Raw genomic sequence first — 25748 nt, 5'->3', positions numbered from 1 at the left:
TCAATTCGACAGATAAAGTGGCTGCATTCAAAGCCAAACTGGAATTATGGGGGCGACGAGTGAACATTGGAACTTTTGACATGTTTCAAACACTAGCAGAGATTTTGAAAGAGACTGAGCCAGGGCCTTTCTCCCAGCTGGTGCATTAAAACCTATCTCAGCTTTTAAAAGAGTTTGAGCGTTACTTCCCAACCACAAAAGACCCCCGAACTGGGAATAGACCCATTTGTGAATAAGCTAGGTAAATCGACTTTGTCTGTGCTAGAAGAGGATCAACTGCTTGAGATCGCAAATGGTGGCCTTAAAAGTATGTTTGAGACAACTTCAAATCTCGATACGTTCTGGATTAAAGTCAAGGCGGAATATCTTGAGATTGCCACAAAAGCACAGAAAATCCTGCTTCCATTTCCAATGTCCTATCTTTGTGAAGCAGGGTTTTCTGCAGTGACAGCAACAAAAACGAGATTATGGAGTAGACTGGACATAGGCAACACGTATCGGGTGTCACCGTCTCCCATCACCCCCAGATGGGACCATCTAGTTACAGGAAAATAAGCTCAGGGCTCCCACTGATTCTGCATTATGGTGAGATGTATCATTATTTCATATTACAATGTAATAATATAAATAAAATGCACAATAAATATAATGCGCTTGAATTATCATGAAACCATCCCCCCCCCCCCCCCCCCCCGGTCCGTGAAAAAAATGTCTTCTTACTAATTGTGATAATACATAGATTCTTGCTTTAACTTTTACTGATTGTTTTAGTGTAATTCTATCAGGTCTCAGAATTCAGATCTTGCCGAAGGATACAGTTGTTATAATTAAGATTATGCATGAACTTTGAAAGGAACCACTCAGACACTTCTGTGTTAAGCAACTTTAATTTCTAAACAAAAATATAACACTCTAATATGCAAACTCTTATGCTTGGAATTGTCACAGTACTCCTGGAGATGTGCTCATTGATCCGTACATTTAACCCTCACTGATTAAGTTGTTAAACTGGGTAACAGAGCAATCGGTTAATTCCTCAGAGTAACGCGAGCATAGGAAAAAGTCCTTAAAAATAAATGTGACCATATTCATACGAACGGCAATAATGAAACATGTCCCAAATGCAAAAGTAGACCTCAATGAATTCATTGGTAGATTATGTAATTAACCAAACGTCTTGGAACAATGGTGTGCGGCAGTGTGCCTGTGGGGGCCGTTGGCCCCCAGGGTCTCCCCCTCACGCATCCCCTATTCCGGTTGCGTTGCCGCACCGCCCTATTACCCGCTAGGGTTTCGCCGGCCTTCGGACGCGACACCCCTACCCATACGGCCTCACGCAGCGCTCCCACGCTGCAAGCATACGTGCGCACAGCATCATCAATCAAATGCCATACTCCCCCTCTTTACACCGCTACGTACAGCTCTCGCACGCTGCGAGCGTGTGCCCGTCTTACAGCCCTGCGCGGCACTCGCCTCCACGTCGAATAACCACATTACCAATGCGCACCCGTATCCGACACGTAGCGAACGTACGCGGACTCCCGCACACAGCTCCCCGTGGCACTCACTCACCACTGAACACTCACGTTGTGATCGCGCACCTGTATCATACACGTAGTGAACACACGCGCACCCACACGCGCAGCTCCGCGCAGCGCTCACTCACGTGGCGAACCACTGTGTACACAGCACCACACCCGTTCACACCTCTCAACTAGATCACACGAGGCCACGATTAGCTATTAATGATTTATTTTCGACCACCTGGGAATTGATATTAAATCAGTATGAATCGACGAGGCTGGCCTATTCTACTACCCCTGGACCTATTCCCAATTTATCGGCTATGATCCTACTTCACCTTCTTACTCACTGTTAGGTGCCCACAGCGGTCCGTTGATCCCGTACTCGCGGCGTACCTCGATGCGTCTCACGGACGTTCGGGTCGCTGGCTGGAGAGCGTCTTGTCGCCTGGTGCTGGAGTAAGAGAGCGATATCCCCTTTGCGCCCCATTTTTATCCTCCCTACATCAAAGGGATGCGGCTCCGAGCGTGGTGGCGGCCCCCTCCCAGTTTTTCTTTAACAATGGGCGCGTGCCCGTCAGCACGCGTACGGCGGTTCCGGGCGCCCTTGCTATGCTAATCAGATGCGTTGCGTGTTGCGGCGTTTATTCTAATTAATCCCTTTCTCATGCATGGCGCCTTGGTCTTGCGCATTATGCAGCGGCGTCCATCACCACGGCCTGCTGTGGAAGTTAAGCGCGGAGCCTCCGCATGTCTCCACCACCTGCCCCATCACTTGCGCACTATGCGCCCGAGTCGCCTCTCTGATTATTTGCAATTCCAGCCCTATCCTTTAACTTCCCTAACAATGGCACCTACGCACTCGAGCCCTCTTTGGCACGCTAAACTATGCCGCCCCGTCCCTCCTCTGCCTATCTCGTCGACCCGTGGGGGTGTGTGTGGGGGGATGCGTTTCAACCGCGGTGGCCGAATGCCCTTCGCCGCGACCATAACATCTTAAGGCCGGTCGCAGCGCCGCGGTGCAAAGTAGCGTCGGGGGAGGTCGTCCAATTCCCTGGTCACCGGAAACCGTGAAAGTTAATCACGATAAGGGTTTCTCGGATAAAAACGGTCAGTCAGGTGACCTCCCCTCGGAGCTCTATGGGGGGGGGGGAAATGCGTGCGGGTGTGTTCATGTGAGGTGAGGGGGACGCAGTGTCGGCTCCGTCACTTGGTGGTGGCGAGGTTGTAGATGGGGCGCCTGCTGAACGGCTTCGTGGCGGCGGCATCACATGCCTGCTTCAGCAAATGCTTATCAATTGGCTAAGGCTTCAATAAATTCGCGGGCAAGACTCTGTGATCAAAAGAAAGATTTCAACACAATAGTCTCCCTGTGAGTGTGTGGATTCGTAACGTAGGTTTCTAAACGTTAAGTTTCGTCAATGAATTCATCGGTACAGTTAAAATTAACAAAAAGAACGACTAAAATACTTCTCATAACCCGTATCCACGTGACTCAATAAGCAGCAATGTTCTTCATTATCAGCTAATAGTTGAGGCACTCTTATGATTATTCTTCTCATTATTAGTCCCGGTATGTGCGGTGTGTGTTTGGTGGTTTTGTCTCCTTGATCAATTCTTCGCGTCAAGCAGACGCTGGGTGATACGTGGCGAGTATGTGAGTGTGGGGGAGGGTCACACACACAGCTTCCTCACTCTCTCTCGCTCGGCCGCAGCTGGAGCTGCTGCCCACTGCTGGATGAAGAGTCGGAACGACGCTCGCCGTCGGCGGTGCGCGATGATTCCGTCGTCAGATAGCGCCCGCAGCTCGTCTGCTGGTCGCCGTTCCTCACTCTTGTCTTGGTTCACAGCTGGTGCTGGTCGGTGTGTGTGGGTCGAACCCACGGCGCTCTCCTCTTTCTCACGGGTGGCTATTCATGGTTTTTTCCCCTGCTGGATGAGCCGAGTCGGCACGATGCTTGTCTTTGAAGGTGCTCGACAGCGCTCGCCGCTCGTCCGCTGGCAGCTGACACCCTTGCTCGGTGGCGCTGCTGCGCTCTCTCTCTGGCTCCGTGCTCTCTGGCGATGCCTGGTTGCGCCTGCAGCTGGTTCTCTAAGATGCTGGCTTGGTCGATGCTTGGGCTTCCACCCTTTCTCCCGGTTGATTGATCGTCGTTGCTCGTCACTCTATCTCTCGGGCTGCAGCTGCTCGTAGGAGCTGGCACTCAGCGTTGAATAACTTTGAGCGATAATTCTTCTGTCAGTGCCGAGCTCGTACTCGGTGACCCATTGCTACTCGGCAAACTTCTTCATCCTTGGTTGATTGCAGAGTCCCACCCCAGAGCTTGCTGCTTGCAGTAAGTCAACTCTGCGTTGATTTTGTAGACTCGTGGCTTCTGCTGGTGCAGCTCGTTGACGATGTGCAAGTCACGGGGGCAGGTTCCGCGGAGCCTGCCGATCGCAGCTGCTCGTGGGAGCTGGAACTCACTCTCAAAACTTGTAAATTGTATTCGCACACCTCTTGAACAACTGTGAAAGCTTAGTACAATAACACTTATCGCAATCCTTGACTTTGCAAGCAACTCAAAGCATCAGGATGAATGTAGAATAAAACTTTCAGCGATACTCTGTCAGTCCATGCACAACATATGCATTATCTTTGAAACTGATTGGTCCACACCAGAGACAGTTTTCTTTCGAGCCTAGTATCAAACGGTGTTAATCCAGAGGACGCCACTAGGCGTGCTCTTTTGAGTGTTTGTGATGAGGTATGATACAAAACTCCGAGTTGCTGAGGCAATTAAGCAAGCACCATATATATGCTAATATTATTATAACATAGTGAATGCTTGGGAGCTTATTGGCTCTCGCTCCTAGTTAGAGATCTACCCAACCCACAGGTCCGCAAATGCTGACCGCTCTTGCTCTGCAGGTTGAACCTAGGAATGGAGTGTTCATCTTGACGTTTTTTTCATTAAATGCCTGTGACAAATGTGAAACTATTGCAGCTTCATTGTCTCAAGCTTACACATCTACAGGTTCTCCATTTGACTTTGTATTGTCCAAGAAGTCTACCCACACCTCCACATCAACAAACTGCTGGGAGTTGCCTCGCTCTGCCTCACAGTCAGAATTCTCCTCCTGCTTCACGTTGCATCCATTGATGTGAAGGTCCGATTTTGGAGTTGAATGTTCATCTTCACATTTTACCTTCACTTCTTCGCTCTTCACTATCACCTCTTCAGATTTCACCTTCGCCTCTGCAAATGTCACCTTGATACATTTCATAGTGTCCAAGCTGGAATTTACTTCTGGTTCTTTTTTCAGGAGGGATGGGCTCATTGCAGCACTTTGACTTTCACAAGTCAATGTCAGACTACACTCCTTGGGGGTCTTCTGATGCCTGTTTGTTCTCTTGTGTGTATTAAGCTGTGTTGACTGTGCAAACGCCTTCCCGCACTGAGTGCACTTGAAGGGTTTCTCTCCTGTGTGTGTTCTCTGGTGTTTTGTAAGATCAGGTGAAAATGAAAATGTCTTCTCACACACAGTGCACTTGAAGGGTTTCTCTCCTGTGTGTGTTCTCTGGTGTTTTTTAAGATCAGATGAAAATGAAAATGCCTTCCCACACACACTACACCTGAAGGGTTTCTCTCCTGTGTGTGTTCTCTGGTGTATTTTGAGACAAGACAAACTTGAAAATGCCTTCCCACACACACTGCATGTAAAGGGTTTCTCTCCTGTGTGCGTTCTCTGGTGTATTTTGAGACAAGACAAACTTGAAAATGCCTTCCCACACACACTGCACATAAAGGGTTTCTCTCCTGTGTGCGTTCTCTGGTGCATTTTAAGATTTGATGACTGTGAAAATGCCATCTCACACACACTGCACTTGAAGGGTTTCTCTCCTGTGTGTGTTCTCTGGTGTTTTTTAAGATAAATTGAACTTGAAAATGCCTTCCAACACACACTGCACTTGAAGGGTCTCTCTCCTGTGTGTGTTCTCTGGTGTATTTTAAGATAAGATGAACTTGAATATGCCTTCTCACACACAGTGCAATTGAAGGGTTTCTCTCCCGTTGGAGATCTCTGGTCTTGTGTAAAAATTCCAGTACAATCCATGCTGTTTTCATACTGGTCCCATTGTTGTCCTTGTGTACCGAGCTGCGATGAGTGCCTTTGCTCCATCAGACCAATTCTGCAGAGGAAGCATCAGAAGAAGCATCAGCTGCAGACAGAAAAAAATGTCCACACCATCTTCATCAGTATCGAGGCACAGAGGAATGAATATATACAGAGTCACACATGACTTACACGTCTATATTTATTCATATATTCAGGATTATCCCCAAATTCATCACACGGGCTGTTAAGGCAAACGATGAGAGGGCAAATGGTTATAAATATGCCTGGAAGCCCTAGTATCTTCAAAATAAATATTAATCCAAAACACCAAGAACACAATTTCAGCTGCCTGGCTGCAAAAGTAGTATTTATAAAAGCAAATATCAGCTAACATAGGCAAAGGCTGTTGGGAATAATACTATTTGTATTATGCAGAAATGCATCAATAAATGTTCAATCGCAACTTTAGAGGTGTGAAGCCAGGCTCAGATTTGCTTGAATGCTTGGATGAACAGATCTAACTTCAGCAGCATATGTGCTGGTAATTTCCTGTTTCCATTCTTCCAAAAAGTTCCAGAGGGAAACTAAAATAAGCGTTTGTTTTGATTTAACCTCCATGTTCAATAGTTAATATAATTTACTGCAAATACAAACTTGACACTGTCACACACTGGCATGGTAAAAAGTGGTGGTGTGTCCAGAACCATGCCTGGCCGCCTTCATCTGCTCAGTATTGATGCTTCCTCCCTTCACCATGTAATTAATTTAAGATCAATCAACATAGCAGAGGCCCACAAGCAATTCAGCTTTCACTTATCAATCATGTTTGCTGGCGGTGATAATCAAACTAATTGATGAGTTCCTAATACAGTGAAATAACTGCACCACAGCTCCCCACAAAGATAAACTCTTAAAAACACTTACATTTCACATGCATCATTAACATATATAAACAAAAATCCACCATTCATGACGAATTGCAAGTAACCTTATCCCAGTGCTAATGCCATGATAGGTGAAATTTAAGACCATGTAAGTGTGGATTCCTTGTCAGCAGGTAATGGGAATGATCCAGGTGTCAAGGGATGACTGACAGATGAACGTGCTCCCCACTGTCCTGCTGGGTTTGAGGAACCCAGCGTTCCACCTATTCATGTGGGCGTCGCTCTTCCGACCTCATCGTTGTTGCAGAGAAAATATATATTAACTGCCCTGCAGCATACCTTCAGGGCAGTTAATGTGGTGTTGGACCAGATGACGCCAAAAGGCGTACAACTCAAAAAAGGTGTCAGTTTTGTTGCCAGATAAAAGAGTAAAAAAAACAATTATCATATTTTGCTACTGGCAAAGGAGGTTCTCCAATGGTGTAAATGCTTACCCCGAGCTCTCATACTCTGATGGTGCATTGTCTTTGAGTTGTACGCCTTTTGGCGTCATCTGGTCCAACACCATGTGAGACTAGGCTCTAAGGAAAGCTGTCTCGGGTGTGGACCAATTAATTTCAAAGACAGTGCATACATTATCAAAATTGTGTTTTTGTTTGCATTCTGACCGCAGGTATTGTGGTCAATGCAAACATGACTCCTTGTAAAAAAAGGTGTCAGTTTTGTTGCCAGATAAAAGGGTAAAAAAATGTTATCATATTTAACTACTGGCAAAGGAGGTTCCAATGGTGCATTGGGAGCTTATCAAACTACATAGTAATTTATTGATTAAAAGCTTTCGTGACTGCAGGAATTAATACTCTTTGGGTCAAGTCGCGAACATTGAAAATAATAGATCACGACGTTTCGATCGCAACACAAGCAATCGTCTTCAGGTGAGAGAGAAAGCTGCTGGTCTAACACCGTTTGAGACTAGGCTCGAAAGAAAGCCGTCTCTGGTGTGGACCAATCAGTTTCACAGACAATGCATAGATTATCACAGCATGTGTTTTGTTTGCATATTGATCGCGAGTATATTGTGGCTAATGCAGACACGATTCCTTGCAAAAGGTTTCAGTTCGGCGTTTTAACATCTTAACACCTAAATTTGTATTTAAAGCTTTCGTGACTGCAGGGATTAATAATCTCGGTTCTTAAGGTAAAGTCATCAAGAAGAAGGGAAATAAAAAAAAAAATGAAACAAGAAAAATTTCTCACGACGTTTCGATTGCAACACGAGCAATCATCGTCGGGTGTGAAAAACACGGCTAGAAAATTTTCCAAAATTTTCCAAAAATTTCTTGCTGTTTTTCACACCTAAAGTCACGTAGAAGAAAAACAATAAAATAAAAATTCTCACGACGTTTCGACTGCAACACGAGCAATCATCGTCAGCTGTGAAAAACACAGCAAGAAAATTTTCAAATAATTTCTTGCTGTTTTTCACACCTAAAGTCACTTAGAAGAAAAACAAAATAACAAAAAATAAAAAAAAAATTCTCACGAGGTTTCGACTGCAACACGAGCAATCGTCAGGTGTGAAAAACACACCTAAAGTCACGTAGAAGAAAAAGAATAAAATAAATAAAATAAAAACATTCTCATGTTTCGACTGCAACACGAGCAATCAGGTGTGAAAAACAGCAAGAAAATAAAAAAAATGTTAAAAAAAGATTCTTGCTGTTTTTCACACCTAATGTCACGTAAAGAAAAACAATGAAATAAAAGAAAAACATATATAAAAGGGTAAAAAAAACAATTATCATATTTTGCTACCGGCAAAGGAGGTTCCAATGGTGTAAATGCTTACCCCGAGCTCTCATACTCTGATGGTGCATTGTCTTTGAGTTGTACGCTTTTTGGCGTCATCTGGTCCAACCCATGTGAGACTAGGCTCTAAGGAAAGCTGTCTCCAGTGTGGACCAATCAACTTCAAGAACAGTGCATACATTATCAGAGTTGTCTTTTGTTTGTATTGACTGCAGGTATTGCGGTCTATGCAAACATGACTCCTTGTAAAAAGGTGTCAGTTTTTGTTGCCAGATAGAAGGGTAAAAAACCAATTATCATATTTTTACTGGCAAATGAGGTTCCTATATTGTATTACTTTATACTGGTAGGAACGAAGTGGACCAGACCACCAATAGATTAATGTGTCCGTCCGTCCATCCGTCTGTCCGACAAGATGGCCGCCCGCTCTCCCTGCGATCTGTGAACTAAACAATATGGCCGTCGCTTCCGGCGCCTCACGGCGAAACTTTAAACTTCGCTTCAAATTTACTTCACTGAAACGCAGCACTTTTTTTAACACAGAGACAAGATACATTTATTAACACAGAGAAGAGATACATTTAATCGCCTTATTTGTGCACGAAAAGCACGGCGCGAGGCCTAGTGCAGAGAAGGCTTCGCGAGGCCTAGTGCAGAGAAGGCTTCGCGAGGCCTAGTGCAGAGAAGGCTTCGTGAGTGTGCCAAAACGTCTGTGCCACCAATCCCGGTGTGCCATTTTAGGCTGAGTCGACCTAGGGGAGGACACGAGGATCGCGGTGACTCAGGGTCGCAGCCGTGATAAATCCACTGCTGGATGAACGCCAACCCCAAGCCGTCGCCCCCCCACGCCCTTATCCTGCTGCGATGTAATAATCCACCTATTATTGATCGACTGAATATGGGCGAACTCATTTATTCTGGTGGGTGAACAGTGGCGGGGAGGGGTGGAGGAGAAATTGATGATAAAAACAAACTTGCACCATCGCTACTGCTGCCGCGACGAGAGATGTGGGAGAAGAAGCGGCGACCGCTGCCTTGCAGGTGAGAGGTGCGTTTGTATGTGTGCGTGTGTGTGCGTGTGTGCGTGTGTGTGCGTGTGTGTATGCGCGTGTGTGTGTGCGTGTGTGTATGCGCGTGTGTGTGTGCGTGTGTGTTTGCGTGCGTGTCTGTGTGCGTGTGTGTATATGTGTGAGTGTGTGTGTGCGTGTGTGTGTGTGCGTGCGTGTGTGTATGCGCGTGTGTGTGTGCGTGTGTGTTTGCGTGCGTGTGTGTTTGCGTGCGTGTGTATGCGCGTGTGTGTGCGTGTCTGTGTGCGTGTGTGTGCGTGTTTGTGTGCGTGTGTGTGTGCGTGTCTGTATATGTGTGACTGTGTGCGTGTGTGTGCGTGTGTATGCGCGTGTGTGTGCGTGTGTGTATATGTGTGACTGTGTGCGTGTGTGTGCGTGTGTATGCGCGTGTGTGTGCGTGTCTGTATATGTGTGACTGTGTGCGTGTGTGCGTGTGTGTGTGCGTGTGCGCGTGTCCGGCCCACTCGAGCGACGTGATGAATGGGCGCTATTGGGCTTCGGATCGTTATTCACGGCGAACTGGAAGCGTAGCAACACAACTTCATTACGTGTGCGTGTGTGCGTGCGGTCGATATCCCTGTACCGGTATTAGTATTATTCCTACCAGCCCACCCCGCAAGGTCCTGTTTATTTCCCTTCTGCGAGACTTTACCGAAATAACCAAAAATATCTTAACACCTGTTTTGTTGCCAAAAAAGGGGAAAAACCTCTTCTTATATGTTGCTACTGGCAAAGGAGGTCGCATGAAGTAGTGAGCCAGATGAAAACGAATTAAACTTAAGCAGAGGATTATCGCAAATGCAATCAGGCGAGGGCAGGAGGCAAGGCCCCGCGTGGCTAGGCCCCGCGTTGTAATGTTCCAACCTGGACATCGATTCCAGACTCGCTGCTACTCAATTGATATCCCTACGAGAGAGAGACGGAGAGAGGCTCTACCTGGGTAAACAACAACCACCACCACGACAACAACAACAACCACGATGTTAACTTCTCACCTCGGATCTTAGAGCGTGCGCGGTGCAGCAGCTTCCGGATATACCGTGACGTCACGCGGAAGCAAGCGATGACATGACGTCACTAGAGGGTTTGAACACACAATCCCCTCCCCCAACGAGCGGCGGTGTAACTGAATAAATTATGTTAATGAGACGGACTCATGTCCAGTGATGAGGCGGGGATGCTGAAGCATCTACACTATGGGGACCTCATTTGCCAGTAAAAATATGATAATTGGTTCTTTACCCTTCTATCTGGCAACAAAACTGACACCTTTTTACAAGGAGTCATGTTTGCATAGACCGCAATACCTGCAGTCATAAATACAAACAAAAGACATAACTCTGATAATGTGCACTGTCCTTGAAGTTGATTGGTCCACACCCGAAACAGCTTTCCTTCGAGCCTAGTCTCACATGGGTTGGACCAGAAGACGCCAAAAGGCGCACAACTCAAAGACAATGCACCATCAGAGTATGAGAGCTCGGGGCAAACATCTACACTATGGGGACCTCATTTGCCAGTAAAAATATGATAATTGGTTCTTTACCCTTCTATCTGGCAACAAAACTGACACCTTTTTACAAGGAGTCATGTTTGCATAGACCGCAATACCTGCAGTCATTATCAGAGTTATGTCTTTTGTTTGTATTTATGACTGCAGGTATTGCGGTCTATGCAAACATGACTCCTTGTAAAAAGGTGTCAGTTTTGTTGCCAGATAGAAGGGTAAAGAACCAATTATGATGCTGAAGCAGTCACAATGAACTAGCGATTACATTTATGAATAAATTGTTAATTAACCGCCAGTTGATAGTTTCAGTTTCATTTATTTGGTACTAGCCGTAAGTACCCGACGTTGCCCGGGCGAAAAAGGCAGGCACACATGTAGTTACACACAAATGGACTGACACACACACAGAGTTACACACACAAATGCACTCACACATACATAGACTAAACAACAACAACCGCCATTCGCCACTAAGTGGCGATGACGTCACCACAACGCTTGTGCCAGGCTATGTGCACCTTGAGGCCACATGAAGTGTCGAACGCCTGCTGGCAGGAGGTCACGGGGCAAACCCAGATGTCACAGGTCGACTGACTGAGACGACTGGCTGATGCACCACCTGTGGCCCCTACTGTGGCAACTCGCTGTGCTTTAGCCGCCCTTCGCTCCGCTCGTTGTTGTGAGCGTCGCTCCTCCGCCCTCCGTTGTTGTTGGAGGGCGATTGCCTTCAACTGGCCAGTAGCGTCCTTCACGAGCCTCCTCCACAGAGGCCGATCTTGACATGGCTGGTACCAGTCATCGGCAAGTCCACTCAGCTCCACGTCTTCCTGTACCACATCACTCCATCTCTTCTCCAGCGCGTGCCACGGCCGTTTAGCCCCTTCGATCCGGCCGAACAAAAGCTGTTTAGGCATGCGGTGGCTGGGCATGCGGGCTACATGACCTGCTGGAGGAGCTCACGGATGGGACTTTGCCCAGATCTTTCAAGGATTTGTGAGCTCTTCACACAATCCAGCCTGGTTAAACCCAGGATGCATCGTAGGCAGGCCATCCTAAATGTTTCTAACCGGCGAAGATATTCCATTAGAGGGGGTCCAAGTTTCAGAAGCATAGAGGAGGGAATGACCGTGGCCGAGAAGACCTGAAGCTTCGTGCGGAGTGATAGAGAAGGTAGCTTCCAAACAGTGTTACACAACCGATGAAAAGATAATCCGGCTCAACTGATTCTGAGTGAGACCTCTGCTGTTAAACCAGAGCTGGTCATTAGCAGACTGGCAAGGTATGGGAAACTCTCCACTGTCTCCACAACTGCCCCATCACCCTTCGGGAGTTGTGGGAATGGAGTGTCCGATGGTACAAAATACCCAGGCAGGTGCTTCGTTTTGGTGGGGCTGATGGTAAGGCCCCACCTCTTGGTGGCAAGCTCCAGGTTCAGCAACGGCACCGAGAACTCCTCCTCCGAGTGAGCAGCAATTAGCAGATTATCGGCATACATAATGTAGCTGAGCAATAGGGAGCCATCCCTTGACCGCACCCGGGCATCGATCAGCCTCCCATTGTATCTATACCAAATGGAAATTCCTACGGTACAGCTATTGAAGGCTTCACGAACTACGTGGTCAAAATAGATGTTAAATAATGCGGGAGCCAGAGGACATCCCTGTCGCACCCAAAGTGTACAGAGAAAGGCTCTGACTCCCGGCCACGTAGTTTTACCCGGGCCCGCTCACCATCATGAAGGTCCTTAAGGATGGTGATCAGTGGGTGAGGAACTCGGAAAGCACGAAGAACAACCCAGAGTCCAGGCCTACTGATGGTATCATAGGCCTTGAGCAGGTCAATAAAGCGCACACATGGACTAAGACGCACACATGGGCCTACAGACACGCAAAGAAATGGACTTACACTGACTAACATGGAGGCATGCATACACAGCAACTAACACACACGCACATATGGACTCACACACACAAACACATCGACTTAAACACACACATATGGACTGACACACACATAGACATCCACTTGAGATATACACACACATGGAGTTACACACACATATGGACGTACACACATACAGCGACTCACACACATACATAGAGTGACAAACACATTGCCGTACCCAGACATACAGACTGTCACACATAGACATCCACTTGAGATATACACACATGGAGTTACACACACATATATCGACGTACGCACATACAGCGACTCACACACAGACATACGTGGACTCACACACACATTGATGTAAACACACATATGTACTTACTCACACACATATAGACTAAGACACACACACATAGACTAAGACACACACACATGGACTTAGACACACATAGACTGACACACACACAGCCCTACACACATGGACTTAGACACACATAGATAGACTGACACACACACAGCCCTACACACATACAAATGTGACACACAGACATCTACTTGAAATACACAGACACAGCTTTTAAAAGAGTTTGAGCATTACTTCCCAACCACAAAAGACCCCCGACCTGGGAAGGAATGGATCCGCAACCCATTTGTGAATAAGCCAGGTGAATCGACTTTGTGCTAGAAGAGGATCAACTGCTTGAGATCGCAAATGAAGGTGGCCTTAAAAGTATGTTTCAGACAACTTCAAATCTCGATACGTTCTGGATTAAAGTCAAGGCGGAAAATCCTGAGATTGCCACAAAAGCACTGAAAAGACTGCTTCGATTTCCAACATCCCATCTTTGTGAAGCAGGGTTTTCTGCAGTGACAGCAACCAAAACGAGATTATGGAGTAGACTGGACATAGGCAACACACGTCGGGTGTCACGGTCTCCCATCACCCCCAGATGGGACCATCTAGTTACAGGAAAACAAGCTCAGGGCTACCACTGATTCTGCATTATGGTGAGTTGTATAATTATTTCACATTACAATGTAATAATAATATAAAGTGCACAATAAATATGCGCTTGAATCATCATGAAACCATCCCCCCCCCCCCCCCCCCACCCCTGGTCCGTGAAAAAACTTGTCTTCTTACTAATTGTGATAATACAAAGATTCTCGCTTTAACTTTAACTGATTATGTTTCGGTGTAATTCTATCAGGTCTCAGAATTCAGATCTCGCCAAAGGATACAGTTCTTTTAATTAAGATCATTATGCATGAACTTAGGAAGGAACCACTCAGACACTTCTGTGTTAAGCAACTTTAATTTCTAAACAAAAACATAACACTCTACTATGCATACTCTTATGCTTGGAATTGTCAATGTGATGCCGCCGCCACGAAGCCGTTCGGCGGGCGCCCCGTCCCCGACCTCGACACCATCAAGCAACGGAGCCAACCACTCGCCCCCCTCACCTCACCTCACATGAACACACCCGCACGCATTTTCCCCCACCCATAGAGCTGGAAGGGGAGATCACCTGATCGACCGGTTTTTATCCGAGAAACCCTTATCGGGATTAACTCTCACGGTTTCCGGCGATCAGGGAATTGGACGACCTCCCCCGTGCTACGTTGCGCCGCGGCGCTGCGACCAGCCTTAATATGGTATGGCCGTGGCGTGGGGCATTCGGCCACCGCGGTTGAGGCGCATCCCCCCACACACACCCCCACGGGTCGACGAGACAGGCGGAGGAGGGACGGGGCGGCATAGTTTAGGGTGCGCAGGAGCACGGCGCCATGCATGAGAAGGAGATTAATACAGGTAGGAACAATGTTCCACACTGCCCACCAGGAATTATTGGTCTCTCTGTCGTGCACGAATGCGCTGTCCAACCAAGTTCCTACCTGCTCACTCCGAAGGAGCGCGTTTGGAATCGGCGCCGCAGCACATCCGATTAGCATAACAAAAGCGCCGTGGAGGCGCCGCGGAGCCACCGTGCGCGTGCAAGCTGGCGTGAGCTCATTGTTAGGGAAGGGCTGAGGGACACCATCCCGTTCGGAGCCGCATCCCTTTGATGTAGGGAGGATAAAAAGGGGGCACAAACGAGAAATCGCTCTCTTTTCTCCAGGCCAGAGGACCAGCCGCAGCTCCAGCCAGCGACCCGGACGTCCGTGCGACGCATCGAGGTGCGCTGTTAGCACAGGGAGCAGCGAACCACCGTGGGCACCAAACAGTGAGTGGGGAGGTGAAGTAGGGTATCGTAAGCCGATAAATAGGGAATAGGCCCAGGGGAAGTAGGATAGGCCAGCCTCGTCGACTCATACTGACTTAGCATCAATTCGCGAGTAGCAGATAATAAATCATTAATAGCGAAGCGTGGTCTCGCGTGATCTTGTTGAGCAGTGTGTCGCGTGGGGAGCTGCGTGTGTGTGCGTGCGTCCACCCCGTGTGCGATACAGGTGCGCGATCATAACGCGAGTAGTCAGGGGTGAGTGTAGTGCTGCGGCTCGCCTCGGGGGAGCGCTGCGCAGAGCGGCGCGAGAGTGGGTGTCGCGTGTGTTCACTCCGTGTGTGATACAGGTGCGCGATCATAACGTGAGTTGAGTTGGAGTGCGCGGAGCGGCGTGTGTGTGGGCGTGCTTACGTTCGCTCCATGTGGGTTGCAGGCGCGCGATTAGGAAAGGAAGGTATCGTGGTAGTGTAAAGGGGGCATAATACTACTCGGTATCTAACCATGCCTACGACGCGGACCCGCGGTGGAGGGGAATCCTCGAGCAACAGCTCCCACACCATGGGTGAGGAACCCAGCAGCGGTTCGCTTAGCAGCGGGGGGGCAAGTGATGATGTTAGCCCGGCCGTAAGCATTATCGAGGGAGGGATCTCGGGGACTAGCGACCCCCACATCAACACAGTACTCCTGGAGATGTGCTCATTGATTCGTACATTTAACCCTCAATGATTACGTTAAACTGGGTAACAGAGCAATCGGTTAATTTCTCAGAGTAACACGAGCATATACGGCGATAGGAAAAAGTCCTTAAAAATAAATGTGACGATATTCATACGAACGGCAATAAAGAAACATGTCCCGAAGGCAAAAGTAGACCTCAATGAATTCATTGGTAGATTATGTAATAAGCTAAATGTCAGTTTCATCTAACTAAATGTCTTGGAACAATGGTGTGCGGCAGTGTGTCTGCTTCAGCAAATGCTTATCAATTGGCTAAGGCTTCAATAAATTCGCGGGCAAGATTCTGTGATCAAAAGAAAGATTTCAACACAAGTCTTCCTGTGAGTGTGTGGATTCGTAATGTAGGTTTCTAAACGTTTAGTTTCGTCAATGAATTCATCGGTACAGTTAAAATTAACAAAAAGAACGACTGAAAAACTTCTCAACGACCGTATCCACGTGACTCAATGGGCAGCAATGTTCTTCACTATCAGCTAATACTTGACACACTCTTATCATTATTCTTATTTTTATTAGTCTCGGTATGTGCGGAATGTGTGTGTTTGGTGGTTTTGTCTCCTTCCTCAATTCTATGCGTCAGGTAGACGCTGGATGATACGTGGTATGCGAGGGTGGGGGAGGGTAATACACACAGCTTCCTCGCTCTCTCTCGCTCGGCGGCAGCTGGAGCTGCTGCCCACTGCTGAATGAAGAGTCGGCACGACGCTCGCCGTCGGCGGTGCACGATGATTCCGTCGTCAGATAGCGCCCGCAGCTCGTCTGCTAGTCGCCGTTCTTCACTCTTGTCTTGGTTCACAGCTGGTGCTGGTCGGTGTGTGTAGGTCGAACCCACGGCGCTCTCGCTGGCGCTCTCCTCTTCCTCACGGGCGGCTGGTCAGGCTCTTTCCCCTGCTGGATGAGCTGAGTTGGCACGATGCTTGTCTTTCAAGGTGCTCGACAGCGCTCGCCGCTCGTCCGCTGGCAGCTGACACCCTTGCTCGGTGGCGCTGCTGCGCTCTCTCTCCGGCTCCGTGCTCTCTGGCGATGCCTGGTTGCGCGTGCAGCTGGTTCTCTACGATGCTGGCTTGGTCGATAATTGGGCTTTCACCCTTTCTCCCGGTTGATTGCTCGTCGTTGCTCGTCACTATCTCTCGGGCTGCAGCTGCTCGTGGAAGCTGACACTCAGTGTAGAATAACTTTGAGCGATACTTCTTCTGTCAGCGCCGAGCTCGTACTCGGTGACCAATTGCTACTCGGCAAGCCTCTTCATCCTTGGTTGATTGCAGAGTCCCACCCCAGAGCTTGCTGCTTGCAGTAAGTAACTCTTTGTGTTGATTTCGTAGACTCGTGGCTTCTGCTGGTGCAGCTCGTTGACGATGTGCCAGTCACGGGGGCAGGTTCCGCGGAGCCTGCCGATCGCAGCTGCTCGTGGGAGCTGGAACTCACTCTCAAAACTTGTAAATTGTATTTGCACACCTCTAAAACAACTGTGAAAGCTTAGTACAATACAACTTATCGCAATCCTTGACTTTGCAAGCGACTCAAAACATGAGGATAAATGTAGAATAAAACTCTCAGCGATACTCTGTCGGTCCATGCCGAACTCAGCAACGAGCATCACCTCGCCCCCTCTTCTCTGCGAGACACAAAACCCATTGTTGATCTCGAGGCCATGCTCCGGAGTCTGCCCGTCGCAGTACTCTCTGTCGCTTGTAGTCTTCTGTAACTTGCAGTAGTCTCTATGTATGCGTCGTGCCTCTGTTTTTACGTTAAATTCTCTCCCCTCGAATCGCCGTGTGGTTAGTCATAGGACACAATATATGCATTGTCTTTGAAACTGATTGGTCCACACCAGAGATAGCTTTCTTTCGAGCCTAGTATCAAACGGTGATAATCCAGAGGACACCAAAAGGCGTGCTCTTCGAGTGTTTGTGATGAGATAATACAAAACTCCGAGTTGCTGAGGCGATTAAGCAAGCACTATATAAATGCTAATATTATTATAACATAGTGAATGCTTGGGAGCTTATTGGCTCTCGCTCCTAGTTAGAGATCTACCCAACCCACAGGGCCGCAAATACTGACTGCTCTTACTCAGCAAGTTGAACATAGGAATGGAGTGTTCAACTTCAAGTTATTTTCCTTAAAGGCCTGTGACAAATGTGAGCTTCATTGTCTCAATCTTACACATCTACAGGTTCTCCATTTGACTTTGTATTTTCTAAGAAGTCCACCCACACCTCCACTTCCACAAACTGTTGGGAGTTGCCTCGCTCTGCCTCACAGTCAGAATTCTCCTCCTGCTTCACGTTGCCTCCATTGATGTGAAGGTCCGATTTTGGAGTTGAATGTTCATCTTCACATTTGACCTTCACTTCTTCGCTCTTCACTGTCACTTCTTCGCTCTTCACCGTCGCCTCTTCAAATTTCACCTTGATACATGTCATAGTGTCCAAGCTGGAATTTACTTCTGGTTCTTTTTTCAGGAGGGATGGGATCATTGCAGCACTTTGACTTTCACAAGTCGATTTCAGACTACACTCCTTGGGGGTCTTCTGATGCCCGTGTGTTCTCTGGTGCCTATGAAGATGTGGTGACTGTTCAAACGCCTCCCCGCACAAAGTGCACTTGAATGGTTTCTCTCCTGTATGTGTTCTCTGGTGTATTTTAAGATTATATGAACTTGAAAATGCCTTCCCACACACAATGCACTTGAAGGGCTTCTCTCCTGTGTGTGTTCTCTGGTGTATTTTAAGATTATATGAACTTGAAAATGCCTTCCCACACACACTGCACATGAAGGGTTTCACTCCTGTGTGCGTTCTCTGGTGCATTTTAAGATTTGATGAATGTGAAAATGCCATCTCACACACACTGCACTTGAAGGGTTCATCTCCTGTGTGTGTTCTCTGGTGTATTTTAAGATAAGACGAACTTGAAAATGCCTTCCCACACACACTACACCTGAAGGGGTTCTCTCCTGTGTGTGTTCTCTGGTGGATCTGTAAACCTGATGACCATGTAAATGTCTTCTCACACACAGTGCACTTGAAGGGTATCTCTCCTGTGTGTGTTCTCTGGTGTATTTTAAGATAAGATGAACTTGAAAATGCATTCCCACACACAGTGCACTTGAAGGCTTTCTCTACTGTGTGTGTTCTCTGGTGGCTATGAAGCTGTGGTGACTGTGCAAATGCCTTCCCACACACAATGCACTTGAAGGGTTTCTCTCCTGTGTGTGTTCTCTGGTGTTTTTTAAGATGCGATGAACGTGAAAATGCCTTCCCACATACAGTGCACCTGAAGGGCTTCTCTCCTGTGTGTGTTCTCTGGTGTATTTCAAGATAAAATGAATTTGAAAATGCCTTCTCACACACAGTACACATGAAGGGTTTCTCTCCTCTGTGTGTTGTCTGGTGTTTTTTAAGATAAGATGAACGTGAAAATGCCTTCTCACACACAGTGCACTGGAAGGGTTTTTCTCCTGTGTGTATTCTCTGGTGTATTTTAAGATAAGATGAACTTGAAAATGCCTTCTCACACACAGTGCACTTGAAGGGTTTCTCTCCTGTGTGTGTTTTCTGGTGTAGTTTAAGATAAAATGAACTTGAAAATGGCTTCTCACACACAGTGCACTTAAAGGGTTTCTCTCCTGTGTGTGTTCTCTGGTGTATTTTAAGATAAAATGAACTTGAAAATGCCTTCCCACACACAGTGCACTTGAAGGCTTTCTCTCCCGTTGGAGATCTCTGGTCCTGTGTAAAATTTCCAGTACAATCCATGCTGTTTGCATACTGGTCCCATTGTTGTCTTTGTCTACTGAGCTGTGCTGAGTGCCTTTGCTCCATCAGACCAATTCTGCAGAGGAAACATTAGAAGAAGCATCAGCTGCAGACAGAAAAAAATGTCCACACCATCTTCATCAGTATTGAGGGACAGAGGAATGAATATATACACAGTCACACATGACTTACACGTCTATATTTATCCACATATTCAAGATTATCCCCAATTCATCACACGGGCTGTTAAGGCACACAATGAGAGGGCCAAAGGTTATAAATATGCCTGGAAGCCATAGTATCTTCAAAATAAATGTTAACACAAAACACCAAGCACACAATTTCGGCAGCCTGGCTGCAAAAGTAGTATTTATAAAAGCAAAATTCAGCTAACATAGCAAAGGCTGTTGGGAATAATACTATTTGTATTATGCAGAAATGCATAAACAAATGTTCAATCGCAACTTTAGAGGTGTGAGGCCAGGCTCAGATTTGCTTGAATGCTTGGATGAACAGATTTAACTTCAGCAGCATATATTTAAGATCAATCAACATAGCAGAGGCCCACAAGCAGTTCAGCTTTTACTTATACTGGTAGGAACGAAGTGGACCAGCCTACAACAGATTATATCGTCCGTCCGTCCATCCGTGTAGCAACATCGCCCCCTACTGCAAACACTTGGCATGACCCTACAAAAACCTTTAGACTCAGTGACGCTTTCCTGGCTAAACAAGTATAACATTCCCTTATAATTCCCTCAGATAGCTTTTAATTAAAACATTTAAATAAATGAGGCTTTCCTGGCTAAACAAGTGTAACATTCCCTTATAATTCCCTGAGATAGCTTTTAATTAAAACTTTTAAATTAAAATTGAACTCACTGCGCCCTAAAGCCTACAGCTAGGCCTAAAGCCTCAAACTACACCTCAAACTCTCCCTTCGTATCGTACCCCCGCGTGTGTGCAAGGGAGTTAATGTTTAACAATGTTACATTCCCTGATGCTTTTAAATAAAAACATTTAAATTTAAAGCTTTTACATAAATAATAAAAACATTTAAATTAAAAATTAACTCACGGCGGCCTAAAGCCTACAGCTAAGCCTAAAGCCTAGAACTAGGCCTCAAACTCTCCCTTCGTATCGTACCCCCGCGTGTGTGAAAGGGAGTTAATGTTTAACAATGTTACATTCCCTGATGTTTTTAAATAGAAACATTTACATTTTAAGCTTTTACATAAATAATTAAAACATTTAAATAAAAAATTAACTCACAGCAGCCTAACGCCTACAGCTAGGCCTCAAGCCTAGAACTAGGCCTCACACTCTCCCTTCGTATCGTCCGATTCGGTGTAGCAACATCGCCCCCTACTGCAAACACTTGGCAGGACCCTACAAAAACCTTTAAGACTCAGTGGGGCTTTCCTGGCTAAACAAGTGTAATAATACATTATGTTTATATTCTTTGGTTATTCGTTCCTACCAGCCCACCCCGCAGCATCCTGTTCAATCATGTTTGCTGTCGGTGATAATCAAACTAATTGTTGAGTTCATAATGCAGTGAAATAAATGCACCACAGCTCCCCACAAAGATAAACTCTAAAATACACTTACATTTCACATGCATCATTAACATATATAAACAAAAATCCACCATTCATGACGAATTGCAAGTAACCTTATCCCAGTGCTAATGCCATGATAGGTGCAATTTAAGGCCATGTAAGTGTGGATTCCTTGTCAGCAGGTAATAGGAATGACCCAGGTGTCAAGGGATGACTGACAGATGAACCAGCTGTGCTCCCCACTGTCTTGCTGGGTTTTAGGAACCCAGAGTTCCACCTATTCATGTGGGCGTCGCTCTTCCGACCTCATCGTTGCTGCAGAGAAAATATCTATTAACTGCCCTACAGCATACCTGCAGGGCAGTTATTACTGGTAGGAACGAAGTGGACCAGACCACCAATAGATTAATGTGTCCGTCCGTCCATCCGTCCGTCCGTGTATCAACATCGCCCCCTAATGCAAACACTTGGCATGACCCTGTCCGACAAGATGGCCGCCCGCTCCCCCTGCGATCTGTGAATTAAACAAGATGGCCGTCGCTTCCGGCGCATCACGGCAAAACTTTAAACTTCGCTTCAAAATTACTTTACTGAAACGCAGCACGTTTTTTTATCACAGAGACAAGAAACATTTATTAACAGAGACAAGATACATTTAATCACCTTATTTGTGCACGAAAAGCACGGCGCGAGGCCTAGTGCGGCAGGCTTCGCGAGGCCTAGTGCGGCAGGCTTATTAACACAGAAATGAAACGCAGCACGTTTATTTAAAAAAAAATTTACTTTACTGAAACGCAGCACGTTTTTTTAACAGAGACAAGAAACATTTATTAACACAGAGACGAGATACATTTAATCGCCTTATTTGTGCACGAAAAGCACGGCACGAGGCCTAGTGCGGCAGGCTTCACGAGGCCTAGTGCGGCAGGCTTATTAACACAGAGAAAACGAAGCACGTTTATTAAAAAAAAAATTTACTTTACTGAAACGCAGCACGTTTTTTTAACAGAGACAAGAAACATTTATTAACACAGAGACGAGATACATTTAATCGCCTTATTTATGCACGAAAAGCACGGTGCGAGGCCTAGTGCGGTAGGCTTCGCGAGGCCTAGTGCGGCAGGCTTCGCGAGGCCTAGTGCGGCAGGCTTCGCGAGGCCTAGTGCAGAAGGTGGTGGTGGGGTGGTGGTGGTGGGGTTGGGTGGTGGTGGGGGGTGGTGGTGGGGGGTGGTGAGGGCTGGTGGGAGGGATGGTGTTGAGGGTGGTGTTGAGGGGGTCTTTAAATCTCACAGCGTTTCTTGTCAAAACAAACACTTTTAATTAACGTTACACTAGAATAGAGTAATTTTTTCTTTAACTCCTCTATACCCGGTCGATATCCCTGTACCGGTACTAAGTATTATTCCTACCAGCCCACCCCGCAGGGTCCTGTGATGGTGTTGGACCAGATGACGCCAAAGGCGTACAACTGAAAAAAGGTGTCAGTTTTGTTGCCAGATAAAAGGGTAAAAAAACAATTATATTTTGCTACTAGCAAAGGAGGTTCCAATGGTGTAAATGCGTACCCCGAGCTCTCATACTCTGATGGTACATTGTCTTTGAGTTGTACGCCTTTTGGCGTCATCTGGTCCAACACCATGTGAGACTAGACTCTAAGAAAAGCTGTCTCGGGTGTGGACCAATCAATTTCAAGGACAGTGCATACATTATCAGAGTTGTGTTTTTGTTTGCATTCTGACCGCAGGTATTGTGGTCAATGCAAACATGATTCCTTGTAAAAAAAGGTGTCAGTTTTGTTGCCAGATAAAAGGGTAAAAAAACAATTATCATATTTTGCTACTGGCAAAGGAGGTTCCAATGGTGCATTGGGAGCTTCTCAAACTACGTAGTTATTTATTGATTTAAAGCTTTCGTGACTGCAGGAATTATACTCTTTGGGTCTTTCGGTCAAGTCGCGTACATAGAAAATAGATCACAACTTTTCGATCGCAACACAAGCAATCGTCTTCAGGTGAGAGAAAAAGCTGCTGAGACAAGGTCTTATATAGGCCTGAGATGGGTGCATCAAGGTAGGTGGGTGGAGCTAGAGATGGTCCAACCAATTGAAATAAACACGGAGAAACCGTATACAAAAAATATCCCAAGACAAAAAATTGTACAAATCTGTAAATGATAAAAGGGGAAACGCTTCTTCTTATATTTTGCTACTGGGAAAGGAGGTCCCATGATGTAGCTGCTCACCCCGAGCTGTCATTGTTCTGATGGTGGCGTTGTCTTTGTGCTGTGTACGCCTTTTGGCGCTGTCCTCTGGTCTAACACCGTTTGAGACTAGGCTCGAAAGAAAGCCGTCTCTGGTTTTGGACCAATCAGTTTCACAGACAATGCACAGATTATCACAGCATGTGTTTTGTTTGCATATTGATCGCGAGTATATTATGGTTAATGCAGACACGATTCCTTGCAAGAGGTTTCAGTTCGGCGTTTTAACATCTTAACACCTAAATTTTGATTTGAAGCTTTCCTGACTGCAGGGATTCATATTCTTGGTTCTTTTGGTAAAGTCATCAGGTAGAAGGGAAATAATAAAATAAAAAATATAAAAATTTTCATGACGTTTCGACTGCAACACGAGCAATCATCGACAGCCGTGAAAAACATTTATTATTTTATTATTTCCCTTCTATGTGACTTTACCGAAAGAACCAAGAATATCTTAACACCTGTTTGTTGCCAAAAAAGGGAAAAAACCTCTTCTTATATGTTGCTACTGGCAAAGGAGGTCGCATGAAGTAGTGAGCCAGATGAAGACGAATTAAACTTAAGCAGAGGATTAAAGCAAATGCAATCAGGCGAGGGCAGGAGGCAAGGCCCCGCGTGGCGAGGCCTCGCGTTGTAATGTTCCAACCTGGACATCGATTCCATACTCGCTGCTACTCAATTGATATCCTTACGAGAGAGAGATGGGGAGAGGCTCTACCTGGGTAAACAACAACAACCACGATGTTGACTTCTCACCTCGGATCTGTGAGAGCGAGCGCGGTGTAGCAGCTCGTGACGTCACGCGGCAGCAGGTGACATGACGTCACTTACGGGGTTCAACACACAATCCCCTCCCCAACGATCGACGGTGTAACTGAATAAATGATGTTAATGATACGGACTCATGTGCAGTGATTAAGCATGAATAAATTATGTTAATTAACCGCCAGTTGATAGTTTCAGTTGCATTTATTAGGTACTAGCGGGAAGCATCCGGCGTTGCCCGGGGGAAACATTTATTGCAAAACTTCTCAAAAAACTTAAAAACATAACATATACAACTGAATTGTTTTTTATGATTATCTCATTAAATTTCGATTTAAAGCTTTCGTGACTGCAGGGATTCATCTTCTTGGTTCTTTCGGTAAAGTCACGTAGAAGGGAAGTAATAAAATTAAAATAATACATATTAACAAATAATAAATAAAATATTCTTTAAAAAAGCACAATATACTTATTTCTTTTTATTATTTTATTACTTCCCTTCTACGTGACTTTACCGAGAGAACCAAGAAGATTATCTCATTAATTAAAATTAAACCCAACGTGCGGTGGAAAATAAACTTACGATCGCGCAAAGGAATCTAAGGTTGTAGATTTCTTTAGAATCGGCTTATTCCCGTTTGATGGATACCACAAACGCTCAGCAGATATCGATTTTCGCCACACACTTCATGGTCATTTCCCCCCCCCCCCCTCCCCCAAATACAAAAGTGTATTTTTATAATTTGTGCATGGTGTACATTTTGCAAAGTACCCACATGGCAAATTTCAAGTTTGTTGCATGTCGGGAAGTACGCTAAACATTTTGAACAGACAACACATTCACAAATTTTCCTTTCATATATAGAAGACTAGCTTGACTTCCCCGGCTTCGCCCGGGACTTGGATTCACCACGCCCGGCCGCCTTTGGTCTCCCCAGTGGCGATGTTCACACACCACATCAGTTACTCGTTTGAGGTTGAGTCGACCTAGGGGAAGCCCAGGACCAATAAAAATAATCGTGGTGGCCGTGAGCGGGAATTGAACTCGGGTCGCCGGGTTCGTAGCGCAGCGCGCTCACCACACATCATCTCTAAAACACAGAAGTGAGATGGCTTTCTAAAGGTAAATCACTGGCCAGAGTTTTTGAGTTGCGAGAGCCACTCCAGAGATATATTTTACAAAAACAGTCACCACTGGCAGAACATCTCAGTGACACAGAATGGGTCGTAAAACTTGCTCACTTGTGTGACATAATCAGCCTGCTCAACGTACTCAATCTGTAATTTCAGGGGAGATCGACAACTCTGTTCAATTCGGCAGATAAAGTGGCTTAATTCAAAGCCAAACTGGAATTATGGGGGCGACGAGTGAACATTGGAACTTTTGACATGTTTCAAACACTAGCAGAGATTTTGAAAGAGACTGAGCCAGGGCCTTTCTCCCAGCTGGTGCATTAAAACCTATCTCAGCTTTTAAAAGAGTTTGAGCATTACTTCCCAACCACAAAAGACCCACGAACTGGGAAGGAATGGACCCGCGACCCATTTGTGAATAAGCCAGGTGAATCGACTGTCTGTGCTAGAAGAGGATCAACTGCTTGAGATCGCAAATGAAGGTGGCCTTAAAAGTATGTTTGAGACAATTTCA

At 46.2% G+C, this 25748-nt stretch overlaps 1 protein-coding gene across 1 annotated transcript; it reads right to left on the bottom strand.

Annotated features, from left to right (window-relative positions):
• Positions 1-916: 916 nt before the first annotated feature.
• On the bottom strand, positions 917-24132 carry LOC133361397 (oocyte zinc finger protein XlCOF6-like). The gene is made up of 3 exons (XM_061580328.1): positions 24092-24132; positions 18331-19590; positions 917-5529 (listed from the first exon to the last, which is right to left on the bottom strand). Exons 2-3 carry the CDS (start codon positions 19578-19580, stop codon positions 4527-4529), a joined length of 2253 nt encoding a protein of 750 aa, XP_061436312.1. The 5' UTR covers positions 19581-19590; positions 24092-24132; the 3' UTR covers positions 917-4526.
• Between the last annotated feature and the right edge of the window lie 1616 nt (positions 24133-25748).

This window comes from Lethenteron reissneri, chromosome 72, assembly GCF_015708825.2.
Source record: "Lethenteron reissneri isolate LAM-NWPU_2019-01 chromosome 72, ASM1570882v1, whole genome shotgun sequence".
Lineage (NCBI taxonomy): Eukaryota > Metazoa > Chordata > Hyperoartia > Petromyzontiformes > Petromyzontidae > Lethenteron > Lethenteron reissneri.
This window is presented reverse-complemented; position numbering and strand designations above follow the sequence as displayed.

What these genes read in the sequence shown, in the direction of transcription:
- LOC133361397 (XM_061580328.1), bottom strand. Translation starts at nt 19,580, where the DNA reads ATGGAGCAAAGGCACTCAGCACAGCTCAGTAGACAAAGACAACAATGG. An exon ending in TGCGGGGAGGCGTTTGAACA is followed by an intron (nt 5,530 to 18,330) that starts GTCACCACATCT and finishes GGCATATTCAAG; the next exon opens with TTCATCTTATCTTAAAATAC.